The sequence below is a fragment of the Panulirus ornatus genome, chromosome 2, assembly GCF_036320965.1.
Source record: "Panulirus ornatus isolate Po-2019 chromosome 2, ASM3632096v1, whole genome shotgun sequence".
NCBI lineage: Eukaryota > Metazoa > Arthropoda > Malacostraca > Decapoda > Palinuridae > Panulirus > Panulirus ornatus.
In genome coordinates, this window is record NC_092225.1 from 28,285,629 (window position 1) to 28,307,050 (window position 21,422).

The 21,422-nt window shown below is 39.6% G+C and overlaps 1 protein-coding gene across 2 annotated transcripts in view; it reads left to right on the top strand.

Annotated features, from left to right (window-relative positions):
* The first annotated feature begins 2,810 nt into the window (after positions 1 to 2,810).
* The window catches only part of LOC139755137 (uncharacterized), a 30,786-nt gene continuing 12,174 nt past the window's right edge, over positions 2,811 to 21,422 (top strand). Inside the window, exons 1-13 of one of the 2 annotated variants that reach the window (XM_071673290.1) lie at positions 2,811 to 3,614; positions 5,362 to 5,504; positions 9,165 to 9,276; positions 10,107 to 10,275; positions 11,364 to 11,541; positions 13,047 to 13,157; positions 13,683 to 13,811; positions 14,047 to 14,169; positions 14,537 to 14,652; positions 15,428 to 15,646; positions 16,390 to 16,447; positions 19,066 to 19,213; positions 19,959 to 20,223. In XM_071673290.1, the coding sequence (XP_071529391.1) occupies positions 5,388 to 5,504; positions 9,165 to 9,276; positions 10,107 to 10,275; positions 11,364 to 11,541; positions 13,047 to 13,157; positions 13,683 to 13,811; positions 14,047 to 14,169; positions 14,537 to 14,652; positions 15,428 to 15,646; positions 16,390 to 16,447; positions 19,066 to 19,213; positions 19,959 to 20,223 (1,745 nt within the window). In that variant the 5' untranslated portion in view covers positions 2,811 to 3,614; positions 5,362 to 5,387. Of the gene's footprint in view, positions 3,615 to 4,161; positions 4,240 to 5,361; positions 5,505 to 9,164; positions 9,277 to 10,106; positions 10,276 to 11,363; positions 11,542 to 13,046; positions 13,158 to 13,682; positions 13,812 to 14,046; positions 14,170 to 14,536; positions 14,653 to 15,427; positions 15,647 to 16,389; positions 16,448 to 19,065; positions 19,214 to 19,958; positions 20,224 to 21,422 lie in introns of those variants that run through there. The other variant, XM_071673280.1, reaches the window with a different exon arrangement.

Genomic DNA, 21,422 nt, shown 5'->3' on the forward strand with positions numbered 1-21,422 from the left:
TGACTGGAGAGCAGTGTGGGAGGAGTTCCTCTTTTTAAATCGGAATCTTCCATTTTTTAAAAGATCTTTGCCTCCCCTGAGGAGTGCAGGTCTCACTGTTTCACGTTCCATCCCCTATCGTTTTCCTCATTTTCACCCTCGTATGTTTGATCTGGTTCATGACAGTTCTCTGAAAGATTATTAATAGCACCACCAACATGCAGTTCCTTCATACAGTTGCCCTTTCCAATTATTTACTGATTGGTTGGACCTTTTGTTAGCATTTCTTAAAACTTGATGTTGTCTCTTATTAAAAGGACCTGACCCCAACCTCCTTTGCCTTCTCTTACTCAGCTTATCATCACGTATCCCTCTAGATTAGGATTGATCGTATCTTTTTAATAAACTTTGTTTCCAATCTTCAAAAGGACTAGGTTTGATTTGCCTAATTTTGCCCTAGGCAGCTCTTTTTGTTTTTCATTTTTATTGTTTACACACGTTATTTTCAGTCCAACATTCTCATCACTCAACATTCTTGATCTTTCCGAGGTAGTGGAGGGGCCAAATGTTTAGCTCTTTTGCCTCTCTTGATGTCTCCCGGCTCTGGCTGATGATGCCACTCTATTATTCAAACCCTTTTACCTACCCCGCCCTCACTCTATATTCTCGTTCTCTTTCTCTTACTGAACACTTATCAATGTAGACTTGAGCAGTATCTCAGACTGGGGAGGCAGGAACCTGGTTAAGTTCTATTTCTCTTTCTAAATGTCGCTCATTTCCTCCTTTTCAGTTTCAGAACGCCGAGGTTCGTCCCTGAAATAACACAAACCAGGTTATCGCCTTATCATCCATTTTCTTCTGAAAGCCCCACACGATCAATTTCACAAAGTCTGCTCCCTCAAATGTTAAAGGTGTTTTATGGGTGTTGTAGTAATTTCTCCTGTGAGTACCTATTTTACAACTGCAGGGGATATTATTCGTTCTGACATGAGGTTACTGCTCGCATAATTGACATGGCTCTTCCTTCAAGTTCGTATTAACGAGACTGGAATGAGAAGCCTTCTCGTCTCGTATATTCTCCAAGCATCACCTCTGTTCAACAATCCCTTTCTCCCCGCCGTGTTGATGTCTTCTCTGTATTCTACAGGTATTACTTTGGCCATTGCTCTCGCAAACTGTCCTCAGTGTGTCCCCTTGCTACCGAGGCTTAGACCCGTCACTCAAGCCTTGCATTGCATCCCTTAGCTTGTGTGTGGAGACCGGCCACACGAGCATTGCCCGTTATCATTCTACCTCCTTTCCTCGAACAGCGAAGCTGTGGGATTTTCTTCTTTTTAATTCTACTGCCTTTTCCTATAACCTTTTTGTACCTCTGAAAGTCAGGTCTACACACACCCGAGGAGTTTTGATTAATTTCTTTCTTCTTTTTCTCGGTCAACCGAGATGGCCTCGCTTGGAGAGGTAATGCTTGTACAGTAGAGGGATGGAATAAAACCAGGTTTAAGAGAAGTGAATTGAGAACTTTACCAAGGACCTTCAACGAACTGTATGGTAGTGGCAGGAGGTTCAAGGAAGAGATCTCGCGAGTGGCATATCTACCAGTAGGTAGATATGGGCTATCCCACACACACACACACACACACACACACACACACAAAGGTGAGGTGATAGTCTTGCGTCAGTTATCAGGTGACAAATGTTAATCTTATCTTTAGGACTTTTGTCGTGTTATGTGGCGGGTTACAATGCGGAGGAACGTGCCCAGCCCCGTCAAGGGGAGGTGTCTGACTCCTGTGGGTGTTCATACCGCTGCTGCAGGTGGAGGAAGAGGACCTGCCTCCCACCGAGGAATTAAGTGAGTACTCTGTCGTATATCCCTATGGCGAAGTGTGTCGTGTGAGGGAGTAAGGGGAGACGCAAGAGCCTCCTCTCTCAATGAGGGAGTATGAGGTCTCCAAAATATAATTGACCTAAGTTAGGTTAATCATATTCCTTGGAGTCATTTGGAGTTCCCTAGAGGGATTTTAGGCTGGCTGTAAACCAGGTGTGGAGGTTGGAGACTGAGGATCTGCCAAGAGTGCGTGAGGAGGATGTTGGAGGGTAAAAGATGGGATTTGAAAGTAATGAGTTTATAAATATGCAGTGCTCGGTACCGGGGCTTCAGTGTCTTGGTGAGGGGCTGGCTGGGTGGGAGCCGGGGTGTGACGCTGGACCAGCCTAGCTGACTAGCTGGAGAATGGAAGGGTTGTTGGCATCATTGGCGGGCTGTGTCGCTGTCGCCAGTGGCAGAGTGGAGTCATCAGTGGAAGAGTGGAGTCGTCAGTGGAAGGGTGTAGTCATTAGTGTAGTCATTAGTGGAAGAGTTGAGTCGTCAGTGGAAGAGTTGAGTCATCAGTGGAAGAGTTAAGTCATCAGTGGAAGAGTTAAGTCATCGGTGGAGGAGTTAAATCATCGGTGGAAGGTATGAGTCATCAGTGGAAGAGGTGAGTCACCAGTGGAGGAATTGAGTCGAGTGGAATACGCACAGTTGTCTGGCAGTAAAGGCACATGTGCAGTAATCATGTCCTTGAAGTAGTGGCGGGTGAGGTAGCCATTCACTGCTGTACTTGTTAAAACTGCTGTACATGCTCCGCCTTCTGCATCATTTATATTGATTTTATACATAATTTGATAATTTATACATAATTGATTCTCTCAAAGATTTTGACTGGTCTACATTGTTTACTAAATTCCTTTTGCGAGAATCGATTTTTTTTTTTTTCGTTCAGAGTAACTAAATGTTGTGATTTTATTCATCAGATTGATTATTGGTGGTGAGTAATTTCATTGATTCATTACCAGCAGTGATATTGTTAACTGAAGCATATATGGCTCAGGAGTGTTAGGGACTAGTTCTTGTTGTGAGGCACATTGTTTGTGGCCAGTAGCCTAGCCGCTATAGACTAGGGCGCACGCAGCATGAAAGTGAAGAGGCCGACAGACAGAACGGTTTACGCTGTCAGCTACTATTCTCTTTATCTACCAAACTATTTACTGGTTTCCAGACCCTTCTGTATGTAGTCCAGACCCTTCTTTAGATTCCAGAAATTGTTCTAGCTTCGTGTTCCTTCTAGAACCAGGTTTTTAGTAACATCCGCAGTGAAAATGAATTTAGTCTTCAGACGTTTGAGTAAATTCATTAGATGCAGGTGATCTATCACATGTCAGTATCACTGAACGTAAATTGATAAGCGCAGAAAAACAAAATGCCTGAAATATTTGACATAGAACTCAGTATGTCATCCTAGTCACAAAAGTGTTCGATTATAAAGATTTCTTAGTAGTATTAGTGTGTATTGTTTATGCTCAGGAGGATTAATCTCCCCATAGTGTCATGCGGTATAGCAGTAGCGTAAACCATAGACTGGATGCGAGATGTTCATATTTAAGACTGATCTAGATTATTTAGCCACGATGTGACGCACTCTTGGCGTAATCACATCAACGTAATGTGACGAGAGACGTTGCGTATTTTTGCGCACTATATTTTACTGTAGGCGTAATTTTTTTTTCTCTATATCGCAGAAAATCGTCTATAGTGAGCATCCTATGAGTGGGGGAGCACTGAAGAGTTACATACTTCTCAACGATCTTGGGTAAAGTTAAGAATACTTCTCAAGTACTTGACGCAGAATCTCACTTACTGATGAGATTGCTCGACCCACATCTCGTATGGCAGAGAGAGAGAGAGAGAGAGAGAGAGAGAGAGAGAGAGAGAGAGAGAGAGAGAGAGAGAGAGAGAGAGAGAGAGAGAGAGAGAGAGAGAGAGAGAGAGAGAGAGAGAGAGAGAGAGAGCAACGATTTTACAGCACCAGCGAATGTAATGTTGACAAAGTTCGGGCATCTGCAGCTCAGTCTGAGGCGCGGGACAGCACACACATATATAGTTGTGAGGCTTGATGTACTTTCTTCCGTTCCTCCCCTTACACCCCGCATTCTACTACCACACAGTCCCACCCACCACCCACACACGGTCACCTTGTTGGACTCGCCTTGATCATGGGAGAGGGAAAGGTGGTGGTTAGAGGATTAATTACGTGCGTTGATGCCTCTGAACAACATCTGTGGGGCTCCACACTTGTGATCACCTGCTGCCCCTTTCCCCAGCCTACACACACACACACACACACACACACACACACACACACTTGCGGCTCTCCTGGCTCGTGCACGATCGCCCACTTCCATTCCTCATAACTACGTGACTCGCAAACGTCCACGGTCAGATTTGCGTTCATTGGTAAACGTGCAGAGGTGGTGAGTGCTTGAAGGAGTGCAAGTATGTTACTAAATGAACACGGTGAACGTGCACAGGTGGTGAAGAACGTGTAGTGATCGTGGATAAAAACTGGTGTTGGTGAACGTGGAGGTGGTGAAGAACTTAAGTGTGATAGTGAATAAAAGCTGGTTTTGGTGTACGTCCGGTGATGAAGCAGTGTAAAATGTTGAGTAGTAAAATGCTAAAGAATGTGGAGAGATGAAGCACTCTGGAATGTGATGTACTGTGGAATGTGGAATGATAAAGCACTGGAATGTGGAGTGAAGCACTATATATTGTGCAGATAAATCAATTGAGAATGTGGAATGATGATGCACTGTAGACTGTGGAGTGATGAAGCGCTGTGGAATGTGTGGAATGATGAAGCACTGTAGATGGACTAGTGAGGAAGCTGTACTATAGAAGATGTTCTGTAGGTGGACTAGTGAGGAAGGTGTGCGATAGATGAGGAAGCTTTGCTGTAGAGGAGATATTGATGAAGCTGTAGACAGTAGAGAGAGAGAGAGAGAGAGAGAGAGAGAGAGAGAGAGAGAGAGAGAGAGAGAGAGAGAGAGCTGAGTAGAGCATCGCCACTGACATGTCTCAATCAATAACTTTAACAACTGTTGACACTGCCAGGACACCAGATGAGTCGCATGGCCTTACTCAAGGTGCTGAGATGATCCAGGGGAACATTTGCATATCGGGGATGTTTGTGTTGGGGAATCTTTCGTTTATGGAGACGGGGTGACCTGGGTGGCGTGGAGAGTGAGACGACGTGACCTGGGTGGCGTGGAGGGTGAGAGACGACGTGACCTGGGTGGCGTGGAGGGCGAGACGACGTGACCTGGGTGGCGTGGAGGGTGAGACGACGTGACCTGGGTGGCGTGCAGGGTGAGAGACGACGTGACCTGGGTGGTGTGGAGGGTGACAACGATGGAGTACGGAAGAAAAGGGAAGGGAAACTGGATGGTGTGATGAAGGTAGTGTTCTGTAGGAGACTCAGACGGGATAGAAAAAGACCCTGGTTTTGGAGGGGTCGGTCTCCTCTCCTACCATCTCACGGAGCATGAACTATGTTACAGAGTCCCAGGCAGTCTCAGCACCCACCATGATGGAGGCAGACGTGGAGGCCGCGTCTACCGACTCCTGGGAGGCTCGGGCAGGAGAGCTCTTCACTCTGTGTGACCGAGAGAACAAGGGATTTGTCACCAAGCGGGACCTCCAGGTAGGCACCCATGTGTGTGTGTATATATATATATATATATATATATATATATATATATATATATATATATATATATATATATAAGACAATTTGTAACTGTATGGAGTGGGAATCCTACACTCATGGGGTCTCACTTTTGAAATTTCCATCATGACCACTTTTTTCTACATATTCTCTACATTCACAATTTCGTGACTCATTATCTTCGGTTACTAATTACTCTTATAATTCAAAAGTACTCGTGTACATCTTTTCTTAAAAGTCTTTTGCTTTATTTCTTATTATGGCCTATGGTTGTTCTACCCCTGCATCTTTCGGCAAAATGTTTCTTGTTCATGTCACCAAATTGGATTGAAACCTGAGTGTGATCAGGTTACCCCTTTCTCCTCTCTTTCATCTTTGGACAGATTTAAGGCCTCTTTAAGTGATAGTGATCATCCCTTGCCCTATAATCAGTACTTGCAGAGGCATGTTGTATCCGTAGTTCGAACACTTGATCCTATCTCTGTAGGTTTTCTATTTTAGAATGAATTTGAAGAAAATTTTCACGTTATCACAAGTTCCCAGAGTTGTTACATGTACTTTTATGTATCATGTAGTTATATATGTATATATATATATATATATATATATATATATATATATATATATATATATGTTTCGATGCATAAATTATGAATTATCGTTTTACCTACAACGTAATCTCAGTCCTGCAAAAGTGCAATGGGAATTAATTTTGATTATTCCTAAGATATGCTGTGCACTAGTGAGGAGATAGTGCGCCAGTATTTCGAAATCCTTCTTTTGTATTTTGTCGCAGAACGTCTATCAGGTCACATGATCGTTCCATATGAATATGAATACATGAATATACATATCTCTTCTTTAAACCTAGCTGTAGCTGAAAAGTTCACCGTCTGAAACCCACTTGTCAGCTTTTTTGACTACCCTCCTACAAGCTGGCAACATAGTGTGCGCACCTCACTTGCTTCTAAACTCTCCAAAAACAACCATTTTTCAGCCCACCTTTGTAAGCTGCAGGTCATCGGAAAGGCAGCAGGCATTTCTACCCTATGGCCCAGGAAACTCAGCTCCAAGGCTACCCACAGCCTTTGCAAATCTCAGCCCTGAGGCAACCCACAGCCTAGTTAATCTCAGCTCCGAGGCAGTTATTTACACACCCACTCGCATATTTAAGATATGTTGTAACTCTCTCTTGGCATTACCTCTTGCTGTAAGGAACCGTGCTTGGTTGAGAGACTGCCAAGAACACTGTTGTTCCAGCAATTCAGATCTCCGGTAACCTGGACGCCGTTGCTGCTTCATATGAACACCTCTTAAAGGAAGCAACAGATGTCTGCCCATCACAAGCCATTGGCTTCTGTTGCCAACCGAAAGTGTCACTTTACTCCGATATCAACAGGAGCTAACAGTCTTAATCAACAGGCCGTTGCATATGCGTTATTCGTTAATTCTCAGCCCCATATATTGGCTGCCACGAACTCTCATGCATCCTACGACAACACATCTGTTACCTCATTACCTTCACAGGAAATGAATCCAAAGTTGAAGCCCGTCTCTCTACCGCATATATGTGCCTTAACATCTTCAGTACCCTACACATATTCTTTACTCGTCCAACGTGAATATATGGAGGACATTGGTGACAGTAGATCTACAGGCTGTGTTCTACGGGAAAGTCTGGTCCCAGCCAATACATAACGACTAAATACATACAGGTTGGGCTATAGACGGTATTGTCGTAGTGTACATTTGTCACCCCATTCTACACAGAAGATAATGCCTTTGTCATGCTTCGTCCATTTTTTTTTGTTTGTTTAATAGTAAATATTCAAGGCACCGTGAATACCTGTACACTTGATGCCAGACTCAAACAACACTTTGCACGGGAGCACTTGTTTCACAGGTGATAGACCCAGGAGAGTCTGTCGCCGCAGTGGACGAAATCCCCGGTGCAGCCACACCCATTTTTAATACAATCACCGCAGGAATTGCTACACCCACAGTGGCAAGGGTGCCTCACCCTCGAGGATAGAGAGCTATGGCGTCCCACTCCATTTACCAGTGTTACAATTGCTTACTTTCCATCTACATACTTCATTATGGTGTCTTGGATATGCAAAAGATTATGTATTGCAGTTTCAATGGAACTACTCATGAAACGAAAAAATGGTCATGTTCCTAATGTAACTTGGAGTTGGTATATCGTGTGTGATTATCTCAATGTTCCTTACGATCTCATGAGGTAGTGGTATAGATTATTGGTTTTAGACGTGAATTATTCCTAGAACTTAATATTCAGCTCCTCATATTTTGTCTAACAACCTTCCTTCTGAAGCCAGCAGCTTAATTATCTGTTCTTTTACTTGAATATTGTTGCTGAGAGTTCATGGAAAATTCAAGGATTTTCCTTTAGGAATGTCCACACATTTTTATATTTTACTCTGAATTCCTTTGCTCATATACTGTCTTCCACTTGTTCCTTGCTCTCCGGTACCATTTACATGTGCCAGGCTGTTGCAGTTATTTTCATTTTGTAATATGATCATTTCCTTCCTTATGAATGTTAACACATGCTTTGTATATAAGAAAGTTCACCAAAGGACAAGCAGGTGTTGAGGCAGTACATGTTGTGGCAGCGGAGGTGATTGAGGTAGCTATGGTACGGACAGTGATTGCATCAACACTTGTGACCCAGCAAATCTGTTGGACACTTGCTTCTCATGTTACTGAGCGCCGCCGTATTTCCACTTCTCGTTAATCACCACACTTCCACCTCAGATCTATTAGGCAGGTAGCGAAACGTGTAAATTATATGTATGTATGTATATATATATATATATATATATATATATATATATATATATATATTGAAATGTATATGTATGTAAATATGTGTGTATAGGCGTTTATGTATATACATGTGTACGTGGGTGGGTTGAGCCATTCCTCGTGTTTCTTTGCGCTACCTAGCTGACGCGGGAGACGGCGATTAAGTAAAATATATATATATATATATATATATATATATATATATATATATATATATATATATATATATATATATCAGCCTGTCAGGCACACATTTATCGACGAGTCCAGAAGGGAAGATGAATAGCTAGGTTGAGTGTGGGGCTGACTGTCCAGCCCAGGAATCAAACCCAAGTGGCCAATGCATGATTCATATGTAGCAATGCTGATCGCTACTCCATTCTTTTATCAACCTGTGACTGCCTTATTTGATGAATGAAACGCCATTTTATGTTAACCAATCTGCAATTGTCTTTTTTAATGAATGAACAGATGTTCTGTTGCAGTTTATTAAATATCCTAAGTCCATCCATATTTTTGAAAGATGGTTGCTTAAATTTGCCTGTCTTTGTGTACGAAGAGAAGTTGTGTTTATATGTATGAGAAATAAAAGAATTAGTAATTATGGCAATGGTAAAGTGAAATTTAGAGTGTATTACATTAGTCATGCAGAGATGTGAATGTTAATAACTTATCAACATGGTAATTGTAGGAATGCCAGACCAGCTCACTTTCGGTTTTTGTCCTTCCTCCTAGCCATTAACAATCCCTGAATGATTATTACATCAAACTGAATATCTTCTTGATACTATTCTAAAATTTTATCAGCGACTTTGGGGTGAGCTGCCATTGGAACCAGATGAGCTGGAGTGTGTGTTCGATTCCCTGGACCAGGACCACAATGGCTTCCTCACTTTACAAGAGTTTACTGATGGTTTTGGTACTGTAAACCCAGCTTTTGTTATTGATATTATTAATTACTATTATTAATATATTATTGTTATTATTAGTACAACTACTACCTGCGCTATTAACTTCTTTGACCGGCCTTAAATCTAACTTGGAAAATCTGGGGGGGTTGGTCATAGCCTTATCATCCCTACTTCATCATCTTGACTATACTTTAATCTTCACTTCCTCATTATATTCACTCCATCCTTTTCTCCATTGTGGTTTAATCATTGTGTTCACTATACCCTTGGTAACACCCTCATCATCACAATACCCTCTCTCAAAGGTGGGTTCAAGGCTAGCCTTTTGTTGGCCTTTAGTCTAATTTGATACTCTTGTGATCACCGTTCCCTCATCGTCAGACACCCTTATCTTGACTAAGCTTTGTTCAAGGTTAAACCAAAAATTCACTAACTTCACTCTCCTCTGTGGTGTGGAAAAGTGAAGAGTCTTGAAGATATGCTGGTATGTGTCGCACTGGAAGGGGCAAGGAGGGAGAGACTGAGGAAAAGATGGGAAGAATGAACTGAAAGAGGCTTTAGGGTATCGGGAGTTGAACATTCATTTGGGCAAAAGATATGTATCAGACGGGATGAATTGGATTGATAGGGATTATATAGATTTATAATTTTATTAGCTGCAGTACATTTTCATGGTTTGTTATAGACATGAAATATAAAGTAGACTGTTAGCTGCTTATGAAATAAGAAGTAAAATTTTGCTAGTTTTTGAAAGCCTGTTTTAGGATCTGATTCGTTCCATGTCCTGCTGCTACAGAAGTTTAGAACCTAGGTTAAATAACTAGGCTTAACTTTTCAGGTTCCCACTTGGGTCTGGTAGTACAATTCAGGGCAGAATCATCCTCAAATAGTGGTTCTGAAGGCGAGCAGGAGGATAGTCATAATACTGAGGACAAGGAAAGGGTCATCAGCACACATCAGCTTGATGCCATCCTCAGCAGCCTTGCCAACCAGGACCTTGACAGCAAGTTAGTCATGACAGGACTTTTTAAGGATATTTTGCAAAATGTGCTAAGTTTGAATTTTTTTTTAGAATTGTATTTTGTGTAGAGAGAACTTAAATAGTAAGTGACAGCCTGTAGAATTAAAACTTCCACAGATTGGTTTTCTTGTAATCTTTTAAGGACATGGTGTTTAGACATTGGTAATAGTTGGTGCCAAATGCTTATTGTTTAACAGTAATAAAAAGCTGTACGAAAAGATTGTCTTTAGCAGTATTGACGAAACCAGAAAGTACTGTAGAAATTAGATTTACTATGCTATTACTGCTGGTACTTGATGGCTACTGTATGAACAACTAGACACTATGCTTCCTTTTCTGTAAAGGTGTATGTCACAAATCATCATGAAGAAAATAAGAGAATGATTGAATCATTATACTTTAGTTACAGTCTAGTTGTCTTCTTTAGAATAGTATTTTAAGCTTTTGATGAGGCAAAAGCAACAATTTTCTGTGCATCGTTGGGGAAAGTTTCAAAATATTAAAAAGAGAAACATCTTGAATCTGTTCTTATGATTAACTAGAGCAGAACTTACTGATTAAAATGATAAGCAACTCGTCCTGCTTGGTGAATAAAACATCTTGAGTCTGTTTTCATGATTAACTAGTGCAGAATTTCCTGATTAAAATGATATACAAAACCTGCATAGTTAACTCCATGAGTACTGCTTGCCCTTTTACTGCACCTTTTCCAGGTGTATGAAGTACTACATTTGTTTCCACAGGCATATGTAGTGAGCCGTTTTGGTAGTTTTGTAAGTGTTTTTGTCACAAAGCTCATTTCCAAGGGAAAGCCAAAAGTAAGAGGAAGTTGCATGCTTGCTTAGATGGTACACTAGAATCTACACTGCAAATAAGCAAGGTTTTATAGAGTTCAAGTGACAGTATTTGGCATATCACAAGATCATCAGTGATTTTGGTTATTGTATGATGCTAGAAAAAGATTCAAACCCCACGTAGAACAGAGGAAAACTAGAGTGTATAATGTTTCAGATATTTAATTTTCATACATCCACTTGTTAAGTTTATCATCTTTGAGGATTGTGACTCCTCCAGTTCAGCAGTGGTGGAAGCTGTGTGGCAGGAAGTATGTAACAAGGAGGAGGGGTCCCTAGAAAATGCTAAGTTGGAGCGTTTGGTGGCAGCACTACTGCAGGAGCTCTCTAGAGTGAGGCTAGAACATGCTAATCTGGAGGCTGCCCTCATTTCCAAGACTGATCAGTATAACCAGCAGGTGAGACCCAATGATGAAAGTTTGTTTTGGCTTTTGTTTGTGTATTTGCATTGACACTAGCATTGTGAGTAGTTGATTGTTTTTCTGTTTTAAGTATTTGGATTATGTGAGCATTTAAAGTAGGTTGTTATCTTGAAATTACTTATGACTTTGTTGAAGCATCAGTGTCAACACTCAGGGTAATGAATTTCATTTCTTTTGATATCATCTGTGGAGTGGCAAAATTAATTTCCTATAATTCATTCAGTTCTTAGAATGTTAACTTTATCTTAACTTTTCATCACCAGTGTTAATATTTTGATAGTTATGAGACTGTAATGTGCCAAAAATATTTCAGCAAGAAATACTCACCTGAGCTGTTAATCAGTATTAAATCCAGGCTTGCAAATATGAGGACTTCAGTGTTCATGTATTAAGTTGATTGTCAATGCATATTGTGATTTATAATTTTCAGCTCAGGAAGCCAAACAGTGTTTAACTGAATGATAAAACTTTTTTTTTTTTTTTTTTTTTTTTTTATACTTTGTCGCTGTCTCCCGCGTCTGCGAGGTAGCGCAAGGAAACAGACGAAAGAAATGCCCCCCCCCCCCATACACATGTACATACACATGTCCACACATGTGTATACATACCTACATGAAAACTTTTTTCATGTCTTTAATTATATATATATGTATTTATGTGTTACTGGATCCACTTCTTGAGATTACACCACAAGTGAATCAAGGACTATTTGGCAAAACTATTATTGGGAGAAGAGTTTTGTCAAAGAACTTTTTACTCCAAAGGAGTGTATATTTCCCTGCTACTGGAAATAGTGCATTCTTGACTGCAGGAGCCTTTAGAAAGGTCCTGGGTGATACCAAGACTTTCACAGAAATTGGTCCTGGGGTAATTATAAACAGATGAATGAATGAATAATTATGTAGATATGTGTTCATAATAGAATGAGACTTTTATTTATGGAGCCTTATCTTTAACTCTTTTTCTTGATTAATACTTCTTCCAGAAATCTGTGGAGATCTCTACATTTAATATGCCCTCACGTAGCTTGTTTCATTTATCCATCTTTCCGTTACTGGAGAAGTTCTACACTTTTTTGTCTGTCTTATCTTGGTCAGTTTCATTTTATGCTCTGTAGCTGCACTGTACCTCTAACTCAAAAAAAGTGATCTATTTCAATGTTGTTAAAACCATTGAAGCTCAAAAGTTTTAACCACATCTCTCCTTTACTTTGTTCAAGAATGGGAAAATCCACAACTTTTATCCTGTCAGTGTAGCTTAACCTCTTGAGTTCAGGTAATTTTCCATACCTTCCTTCAGACTCCCCTGGAAATAGACTTGCCCCAATATGAGTCTAACAACATTGATGTTGCATAGTCTATTTGGGTGTGATACATGTTGTTTATGTTTTTTGAACATTTCTTTCCCTTGGGCTTGAAGGCAGTTTTCACTTTCTTTTAAAAAAAAATGATAACCTGTACTTATGATGATGATACTCACAGGTGTCCCACCTGTATGAGGAACTGGAAATGCAGATTAGCGGGGAGATGACTAAAGCAGCCATGAAACACAGTGAGAGGGGTACCCGGGCCCTCGCTGTGTTGGAGGAAGAGGTGAGATGAAATTTTTATCTGTTGTAGTTTCAGAGAGGGAGTGTTCAGCAGTAGGGATCCATCTCTTAATGTATCCTTCATCATGCAGTGTCTTGTCCTGTTTAATTCTCTTTCTTGAGATTTCTGTATGAACTACCTTTTCACTTAACATATTCCATTCATCCACCACTTAGTGACTGCAGATGCATGTGACACCTTTTCCAATATAATGTTTGCTTGTTGGTCTGCCTTTCCTGAGTGAGAAAGTGAAAAAAGAGACTGTGTGTATAGATGTAGGTAAGTGAATGTAAATGAGAATTAACATGATTTAAGTCATTTGTGAATGGGAGAAAGAATGAGTGAGTAGGAGTGCTTGTGATTACTATTTGTGTTTTACAGGGAGTTTTTCACTCGTGTTTCCCCATCCACTTAACCTGGTATATACTTATGTATTATGTCTGTACCTTCAGGCATGTATGCACACACACACACGCACCCTAGTGTATGCTTCAAGTGATATTTGATTACTATCATATGGTGTTGCAGGTGGCAGAGCGTGAGGCAGCAATGCATGCCCTGGAGGAAGAGCAGCAAGCTCTGTCTGAGCAGCTGCAAAAGGCAGTTACTTCAGAACTGGCAGCTAAGCAAGACAATGCATACCTGTCTCAGCAAGTGGTGAGACTACTCATCACCTGTTTATGTAGCCCAGTACAGAATGAGCTTTAATCTGATGGGGATGTTATGTCCAGGTTTTTTGTAGGATGTTTTATGATACCGTTCAGATAGTGGTGGTCTTAGTGGTACCATAGAGCAGCCAAGCTGCAACATTTGTAAAACTGAAATGATCGTGATGCATCTGCAGTAAAAGAGTAAGGTTAACATAGTAATAGCAATGGTATTGCAACCACAGAATCGGTTGGAAGAAGAACTGGAAAAACGGGAGTTAGAGGTGCTAGAATTATCTGCTGGCTTGGAGTCACTCAAGAAGAATAATAAAGATGAGAAACGAAGACGGGCACAGCAAGCCTTCAAGGTGAGTTGTAAATGATGAAGGATATCTAAAAATTCATATTTATTTGATACTGATACTCTATACAGTGAATAGTAGTAAAACTATTTTATTCATTAGTTACTGTATTGTACAGTATTATGAATGTTGGATTAGCCACCATTAGCTGGGTTGACTATATTAGGGACTATTTGTTACCTAAGTCTTGGATAGATTATTCAAAAGTTTTATCCTCCAGCATTAGGATATTCTTAAACTTAATGTTCAATAGCATTTAATCTTTATATCATTGTAGTTATGCAAAGAATTTATGCAACCTAAAGATATCATTACAAAGAATTTTTTGTAAGGGCTCTTATTGTCTCTTTTTCTTGTTTCATCTTTTTTCCAGGTAAGTGAGGGCATTGCCAGGGAGAGAGAAAGTCTGGCCACCCAACTTGATCTTCTCCGAATTATTAACACCCAGCTGAGGGATGAACAGGACCAGGCTGCACCTAACCACCACAGGTCAGTGTCACTGAATTCATCCTTGCTGCCACCAAAGCAGAGTGTAACATTTTAGCTTGCAAGAGAATCATTGTCCCTATTTTGATTTACTTAAGTAACCTCTCTTTAAAAGACATATGGTGCAGGCATTTGAAAAAAAGTTTATATATTACCTTAGTCTTGAGACTGTAGAGTTCAAATCTCCCAGCTATTCACTGCATGGTACTGGGAGACCTTCAGACTGGCATCAAAATTCCGACTTGAAATATGTAGGAACCCTCCCCCTTTCATATCTTTGTGTTCATAGAGTGATTTCTGCTCAAGGAAAAATTAGGTTTTGAAATGTGAAAAACTTTTTTCATGTGGAGGAAGTCTTGTCTATAGTCCTCTCTTTGCTTTCCCTTTTCATTTACCTTTTAGGGAATACTAGATGGTTTTAAATGGATTCATATTGTGTTAGATTTGTATATTCTATATTTACAGAGCTCCCCTTATAGGAATAGTTTTATCAAATATTATCACCCACTTTTTATTTAAATTTTATTTCTACATGTGAGATTGCTCTAAGCAGTGCCTGAGTGTTATTTACACAATGTTGGTAGTGCATTCTGTATTCAGTGTATGTTACTGTCATCTTGTAAGCAAATCAAAGTTCATCATACACAGTGCATACATTTACTGATACTCTATAAGTGATATCTTACTGCTCTTTATACAGTCTAGTTTGCTTTAAGTTGTTGATCAGGAATCTTGCATGAAATGAAGCTTCTAAATATACAAACTGGTTATGGTGCAGGTCTAAGGATGGTGGAAGTGGATCTATCCTACTAAACACTGTTGGGACAACAAACTTTGACTCTTCCTGTCAGCAGACACCCAAAATACTTGTGAAAGACAGTAATGGAACCAAGATGACAGGTGCTGTCCAACATCATCCACCAGATAACTTGGATCTGCCATCAAAAATTGTTCAAGAGTCTCCTGCACCATGTCATGATCGTTGCTACAAGTTACAGTGAGTGTTAAAGTAACTTAGGTCATTTTTACCCAGGACTAGTTTATCCTGTTACATACTGTATCCTTCTTTAAATGCTCTGTTCTCATGTACTTCTTTACTTTAAGTGGACTTATGTAGACTTGCACTTTATGCCACGTTCTTTATTTCAGGAATTGCTGGAAAGTATGAACGTACAGTTAGGTATAAAAAGAACTGTGTTTTAATGCCTGTAATTACTTCAGATTATTTATCACTTGATACTTCCCATTACACATGCATTACCTCCACTAACACCAGTTTACCATCTTATGCTTCTCCAACATGACAGTGATTTCACACACAAGGAACAGAAGAATTCCATGCATAAAAAACAAACTCTGTGTAAGTTTGTCATTACCATTTAGCAGTAATTTTTCCTGTCCACTTCATGAGTACCTTTTGAAAACATTATAGTGTTTTAAAAACTTTGAAACCCTTTGTTAGGTAATTTGTGTTGACCATGAAGCAAATTGCTTTGTAAAAGTTTTTAAGTATCATTTGATATCTTGGGTCAGTTCTCTCCCTGATATGTAATCTATAACACTTGTCATTAAATCTATAGATAGTCACAACTGAGGGAAAATTTGATGGAATATATTAAAATCAGTGTATCTAGTGCACTTGTTTTTTATCTTATACCATAGCTATTGTGAAAAGAAAGTTATTTGTATAGGATTTCATATAGTATTAACCTTTTTCTTATATTGACGTCTTTTTACCAGGTCAACGCCTGCTAACATTCCGACCAGTGACTGTGAACATGATGATGACTATTTTACGGTTAGTACCCCTTATTTCTTTTTTAATGCTACATTCTTTTAGGTCATTGAGAATGACATTATCTGCACAATCATTGATTGATAATAGATTTATTTGTTGTTATAGCCTCCAAGTAAATAAAAATGATAGCTAATTATTATTGAAGCTTTTATCCCTATTTGATACATGAATAAGAAGTAGAGACTAATATTTGCAAGGGATTTTGGGATTGAGAAATCAAGTACAGTTCTTTAAGGCCCTGTTGAATGATGGGGTTACATTCCTGAGATCTATTACTCTAGCTGTCTCTAGACTCTCATTTTTATGTGGGTAAACTCTCATGCTTATGGTACAGACCACAGAGGGAAAATAAGGTTTTGAAAAAGACTAAAAACTGGCCAAGATTGTGTTAAGTCAACAATTTTCTCTGGTTTTCTTATGCTGCCTTTTCCTCCTGGAAGAGAGTTAATGACATCATTTTTGTGACAGTCATTCATTGCCTGAAGGTGGGCCCAAAACGAAATCTGCCACTACCATGGTTGCATGGATAGAGAAGGATAGGGAAGACAGGCACTTTCTCACCAGAAATGCTGAAAGTTTGATGGGTTATGATATGATCTTCCTAGAGATTATAACATGCTTTTATGACAATGTCTTTGTGAGAAAAGAGAAAATTGTTTTAAACCTTCAAAACCAACATTTTTTATCTCATAGCAATATCAGAATGAATATCTCCTTGGAATGAGCTGTGGATATGTGAGTGAACCAGTTTTCAATTCAGTGAAGCAATTTTGACATATTGCTGGAGACAGTGAAGCATCCTTAAGATATTGCTGGAGATAGTGGGAAGAAGAATAGGAATAAGAGAAATATGTTTGAGGAAATCAAATAGCTTACTCATTTTTGCAGATTGATTATTTTTTCTATTCAAAGCAATAGCAAAAGGCACATCTTGGTATACATTGCTGATTTTTTTTTTTCAACTTGCTCCATAGAGTGAAGCATTTTTGAAATAGTGGAAGCAAAATACAGAAAAGAAAGGAATACTGGTATGTGATGGGCAAAGACAAATAACATAGCATACAAATTTTTCAGATTTTCTTATTATCTTTTTATCTTTATTATTTTTTATTCAAAACAACAGCTAATTGCACATCGTATATCATCCGTCTTTGCCAGGTTGAGCTATTCTTTAGATATAGCAGGAAAAAAGAAGACGTACATTTTATTACATTTTTTGGCTCATGTTGGTACTTTGCTGAAGATTTCTAGCCATGATTTTGAATCATCTAGGTAGAAGAAGAATTGTTTGAATGCAAGGTACTTTGATTTAGCTTAAATTTTTGACTGTGTTGACATCTGCTTTTTTTTTTTTTTTTTTTTTTTTTATACCTCGTCGCTGTCTCCCGCGTTTGCGAGGTAGCGCAAGGAAACAGACGAAAGAAATGGCCCAACCCCCCCCATACACATGTACATACACACGTCCACACACGCAAATATACATACCTACACAGCTTTCCATGGTTTACCCCGGACGTTTCACATGCCCTGATTCAATCCACTGACAGCACGTCAACCCCTGTATACCACATCGCTCCAATTCACTCTATTCCTTGCCCTCCTTTCACCCTCCTGCATGTTCAGGCCCCGATCACACAAAATCCTTTTCACTCCATCTTTCCACCTCCAATTTGGTCTCCCTCTTCTCCTCTTTCCCTCCACCTCCGACACATATATCCTCTTGGTCAATCTTTCCTCACTCATTCTCTCCATGTGCCCAAACCACTTCAAAACACCCTCTTCTGCTCTCTCAACCACGCTCTTTTTATTTCCACACATCTCTCTTACCCTTACGTTACTTACTCGATCAAACCACCTCACACCACACATTGTCCTCAAACATCTCATTTCCAGCACATCCATCCTCCTGCGCACAACTCTATCCATAGCCCACGCCTCGCAACCATACAACATTGTTGGAACCACTATTCCTTCAAACATACCCATTTTTGCTTTCCGGGATAATGTTCTCGACTTCCACACATTTTTCAAGGCTCCCAAAATTTTCGCCCCCTCCCCCACCCTATGATCCACTTCCGCTTCCATGGTTCCATCCGCTGACAGATCCACTCCCAGATATCTAAAACACTTCACTTCCTCCAGTTTTTCTCCATTCAAACTCACCTCCCAATTGACTTGACCCTCAACCCTACTGTACCTAATAACCTTGCTCTTATTCACATTTACTCTTAACATCTGCTTTTATATTGCTTTTATGGAGTGCCTTGGCCACCCTTCCTTATGGTCTCCCAACTCTAGGATACATGTATTTCATAGAGTAAAGGATAAAACTATAAAGTAGCTTAGACATTTGAAAAGGATTTACAAAGGAAGAATGACAGAGATTATAAGGAGTGGGATGATGGTATAAAGAAGCAAGGGAAGACAGAGTGAAGTAAAGTGATAAGGTGTGTAATATGGGCATGGAGATGAGAGAGGTAAGTGCATGGAAGAGTGTGTAGATGCATGCAAGGCTGAAATTGTGGTGGATAACTGGAAAAGACTGTTGGAATAAGGAATAGCCCTTTGAAGTATATCTTTAGAATTTCAGTATTTTACTAGTGCTTTCTTCTCAACAGAGTGTGAATGTTGAGTTTGATCATGGACCTTTATTTCCACAACAAACTGCCTCAGCAGAGATAAGTCTCCTTGAGGAATTTCTACAGCACCCACCCCTCTGCAATGCCTGTGAGGCAAACCTTAAAGACATCTCAGGTCATGACCCAGGTACATCTTTACCTACAAATATTTCATATTTCACATATATGTATGTATATTTGCTTAACCTTGCCTCACACTTCAATGTCCTATGCTGACTAATCCATCCTCCTCCTGTTAACACATTGACAAAACATATATATCCCAGAATGACCAGACAGGTATGAAACAAGTACCGTTCCAACCTAGTATTAAACATCTGTTAACCATCTGTTACTCCCACATGAAACTACACTCCACAGACATATATGAGTTACCCTTTCATGCACTAGACACCACTCATCTATCTAGCATTATAAACACTTATCATTGTGTCTCAACACCCATCTTGCCCCAAAACTAAGAGTCTCTTTATTAGAAATTTGTGACACCTCCACTGTAAGGATCTATTCGTGTGATTCATACCTCATAAATTGGTTTACCTCCTATTTAAGTGATTTACATATAAACTTAAGGAGAGATTTAGGGAGTTAAGGTTTCAAATGGACTACCTTTCCTACCTTTTATGTTATTTTTTAAAGTATCTGTGCAAGGGCTGCCTACTTAAAAATAATAGATATTTATCTGTTTAAAGTTACAAGCAAAAGGAAATTTATTTGATATTCTAACCAGGCTGCAATGTTTCTCTACATTTTTTCTGCCTCTGGACTCATATTTTATGCCTTAGACATATGCTCTTGATAGTGTATGTTATTATATGTATGTAGTCTTCAAGGTTGAGCAGGTCTAGAGCTAAGCATATTCATGATTTCAGCAATGTTAGTAGCATCACCAGCAGGACTGATAAAACAGGACAACATGACACAGACATCACCCAGTGAATTGGTGCCTCCTGCTGTCGAAACATCACATTTCAGTAAAGTATTTCTGCAGGAATCATCTGATGGCCCATGTGCGCCTGATACATCAGCTCCATATGTAGAGCTTATGCAGTTGTCATCAGGTAGAGCAGAATTCTCAGAGAACTGCAGTGAAGTATTTTCCACCCCTACTCTTAACAGGCCTCGCTTGTGCAACAGGTAATTGTATATTGAGTATTAAAGTAATCCATGCCATTAGGTAGTAGCACTGACAATTTTAGATATACAGTATTTCTTTTATTTATAGGTTCTGTTAACCTTTGGCTGCCATTTTCTGCCCTGAAACCAGATTGCCCAGTCCACAGCCAAGCCCCAGAGTCCTTACTGTAGTTTTCTCTGTCTGCCTCATATACCTTGGTTCAGCCCATTCACAGCACATAACCCCCTGTATATTACTTTGCTCCTGTTTCTCTTATTGCATCAGAACCATATTGGCAAACAATTGACTCCCCTCCCAGACCCCCACCCCTGATGGACTGCAAATCTGCTTTCTTTCCAAGACCTTCACATTTACCTCCCTCATCACTCCTTCCATAACCAGAGTAAACAGCCATGTTGACACATTCCCAGGATCCCACCTTCACCTAGAACCAATCATCCTCTTCTTTTTCCACTTGCACACAAGCCTTACTTTCCTGATAGAAACACCTCACTGCTTCTAGTAGCTTTCCTCGTACACCATATATCCATAACATCTTCCACATCTCTACCTGCAAAGAAAGGAGTCTTAGGTTTATGTGATGATGAATATTTTCATTTAAAGGTATTATGTTGCATTCCATATGAGGTCACGGTGACTTTTGGTTATAAGATCAATGTTAAATGATTTTAATATCATAGACTAATGTTTTGACTTTTAATGTCAAGAAAGATATTGTCATGAGACCTGGAACATAAGTTCATTGAAGGTGTGTACTGCATAATATTGAGGTCACTTTGACCTTTGGTTTTAAAGTCTAGATCAGAGGATGATGTTATAATATAGGATGTAATTGTACTGCGCTTTAACTTATATACTGAAATATTTTATAAAAATTGTATCATATATGTGTTACATGCCATATTGATGGCACTTTGACCTCTGATTACCCACCATTTTGGCAGTAGGTTCACTCCACTTGGTGGCTGCTTGCCATCCTGTTTATATTTTTAGGGCTATGATTAGTTAACTTACAGCAGATAGTTGGATAGGAATGCTGATACTTTGTTTAGACTGTTGTTAACTGTGTCATGCCTAAGTTAGTTTGACTACATATATGTGTCCATCAAATGTCATCTCCAAAGAACGTAGAGGTTCATCCCTTGGACATTCACAACTATAATTATTTATAAGTACAGTACAAAATGATAATTAAATC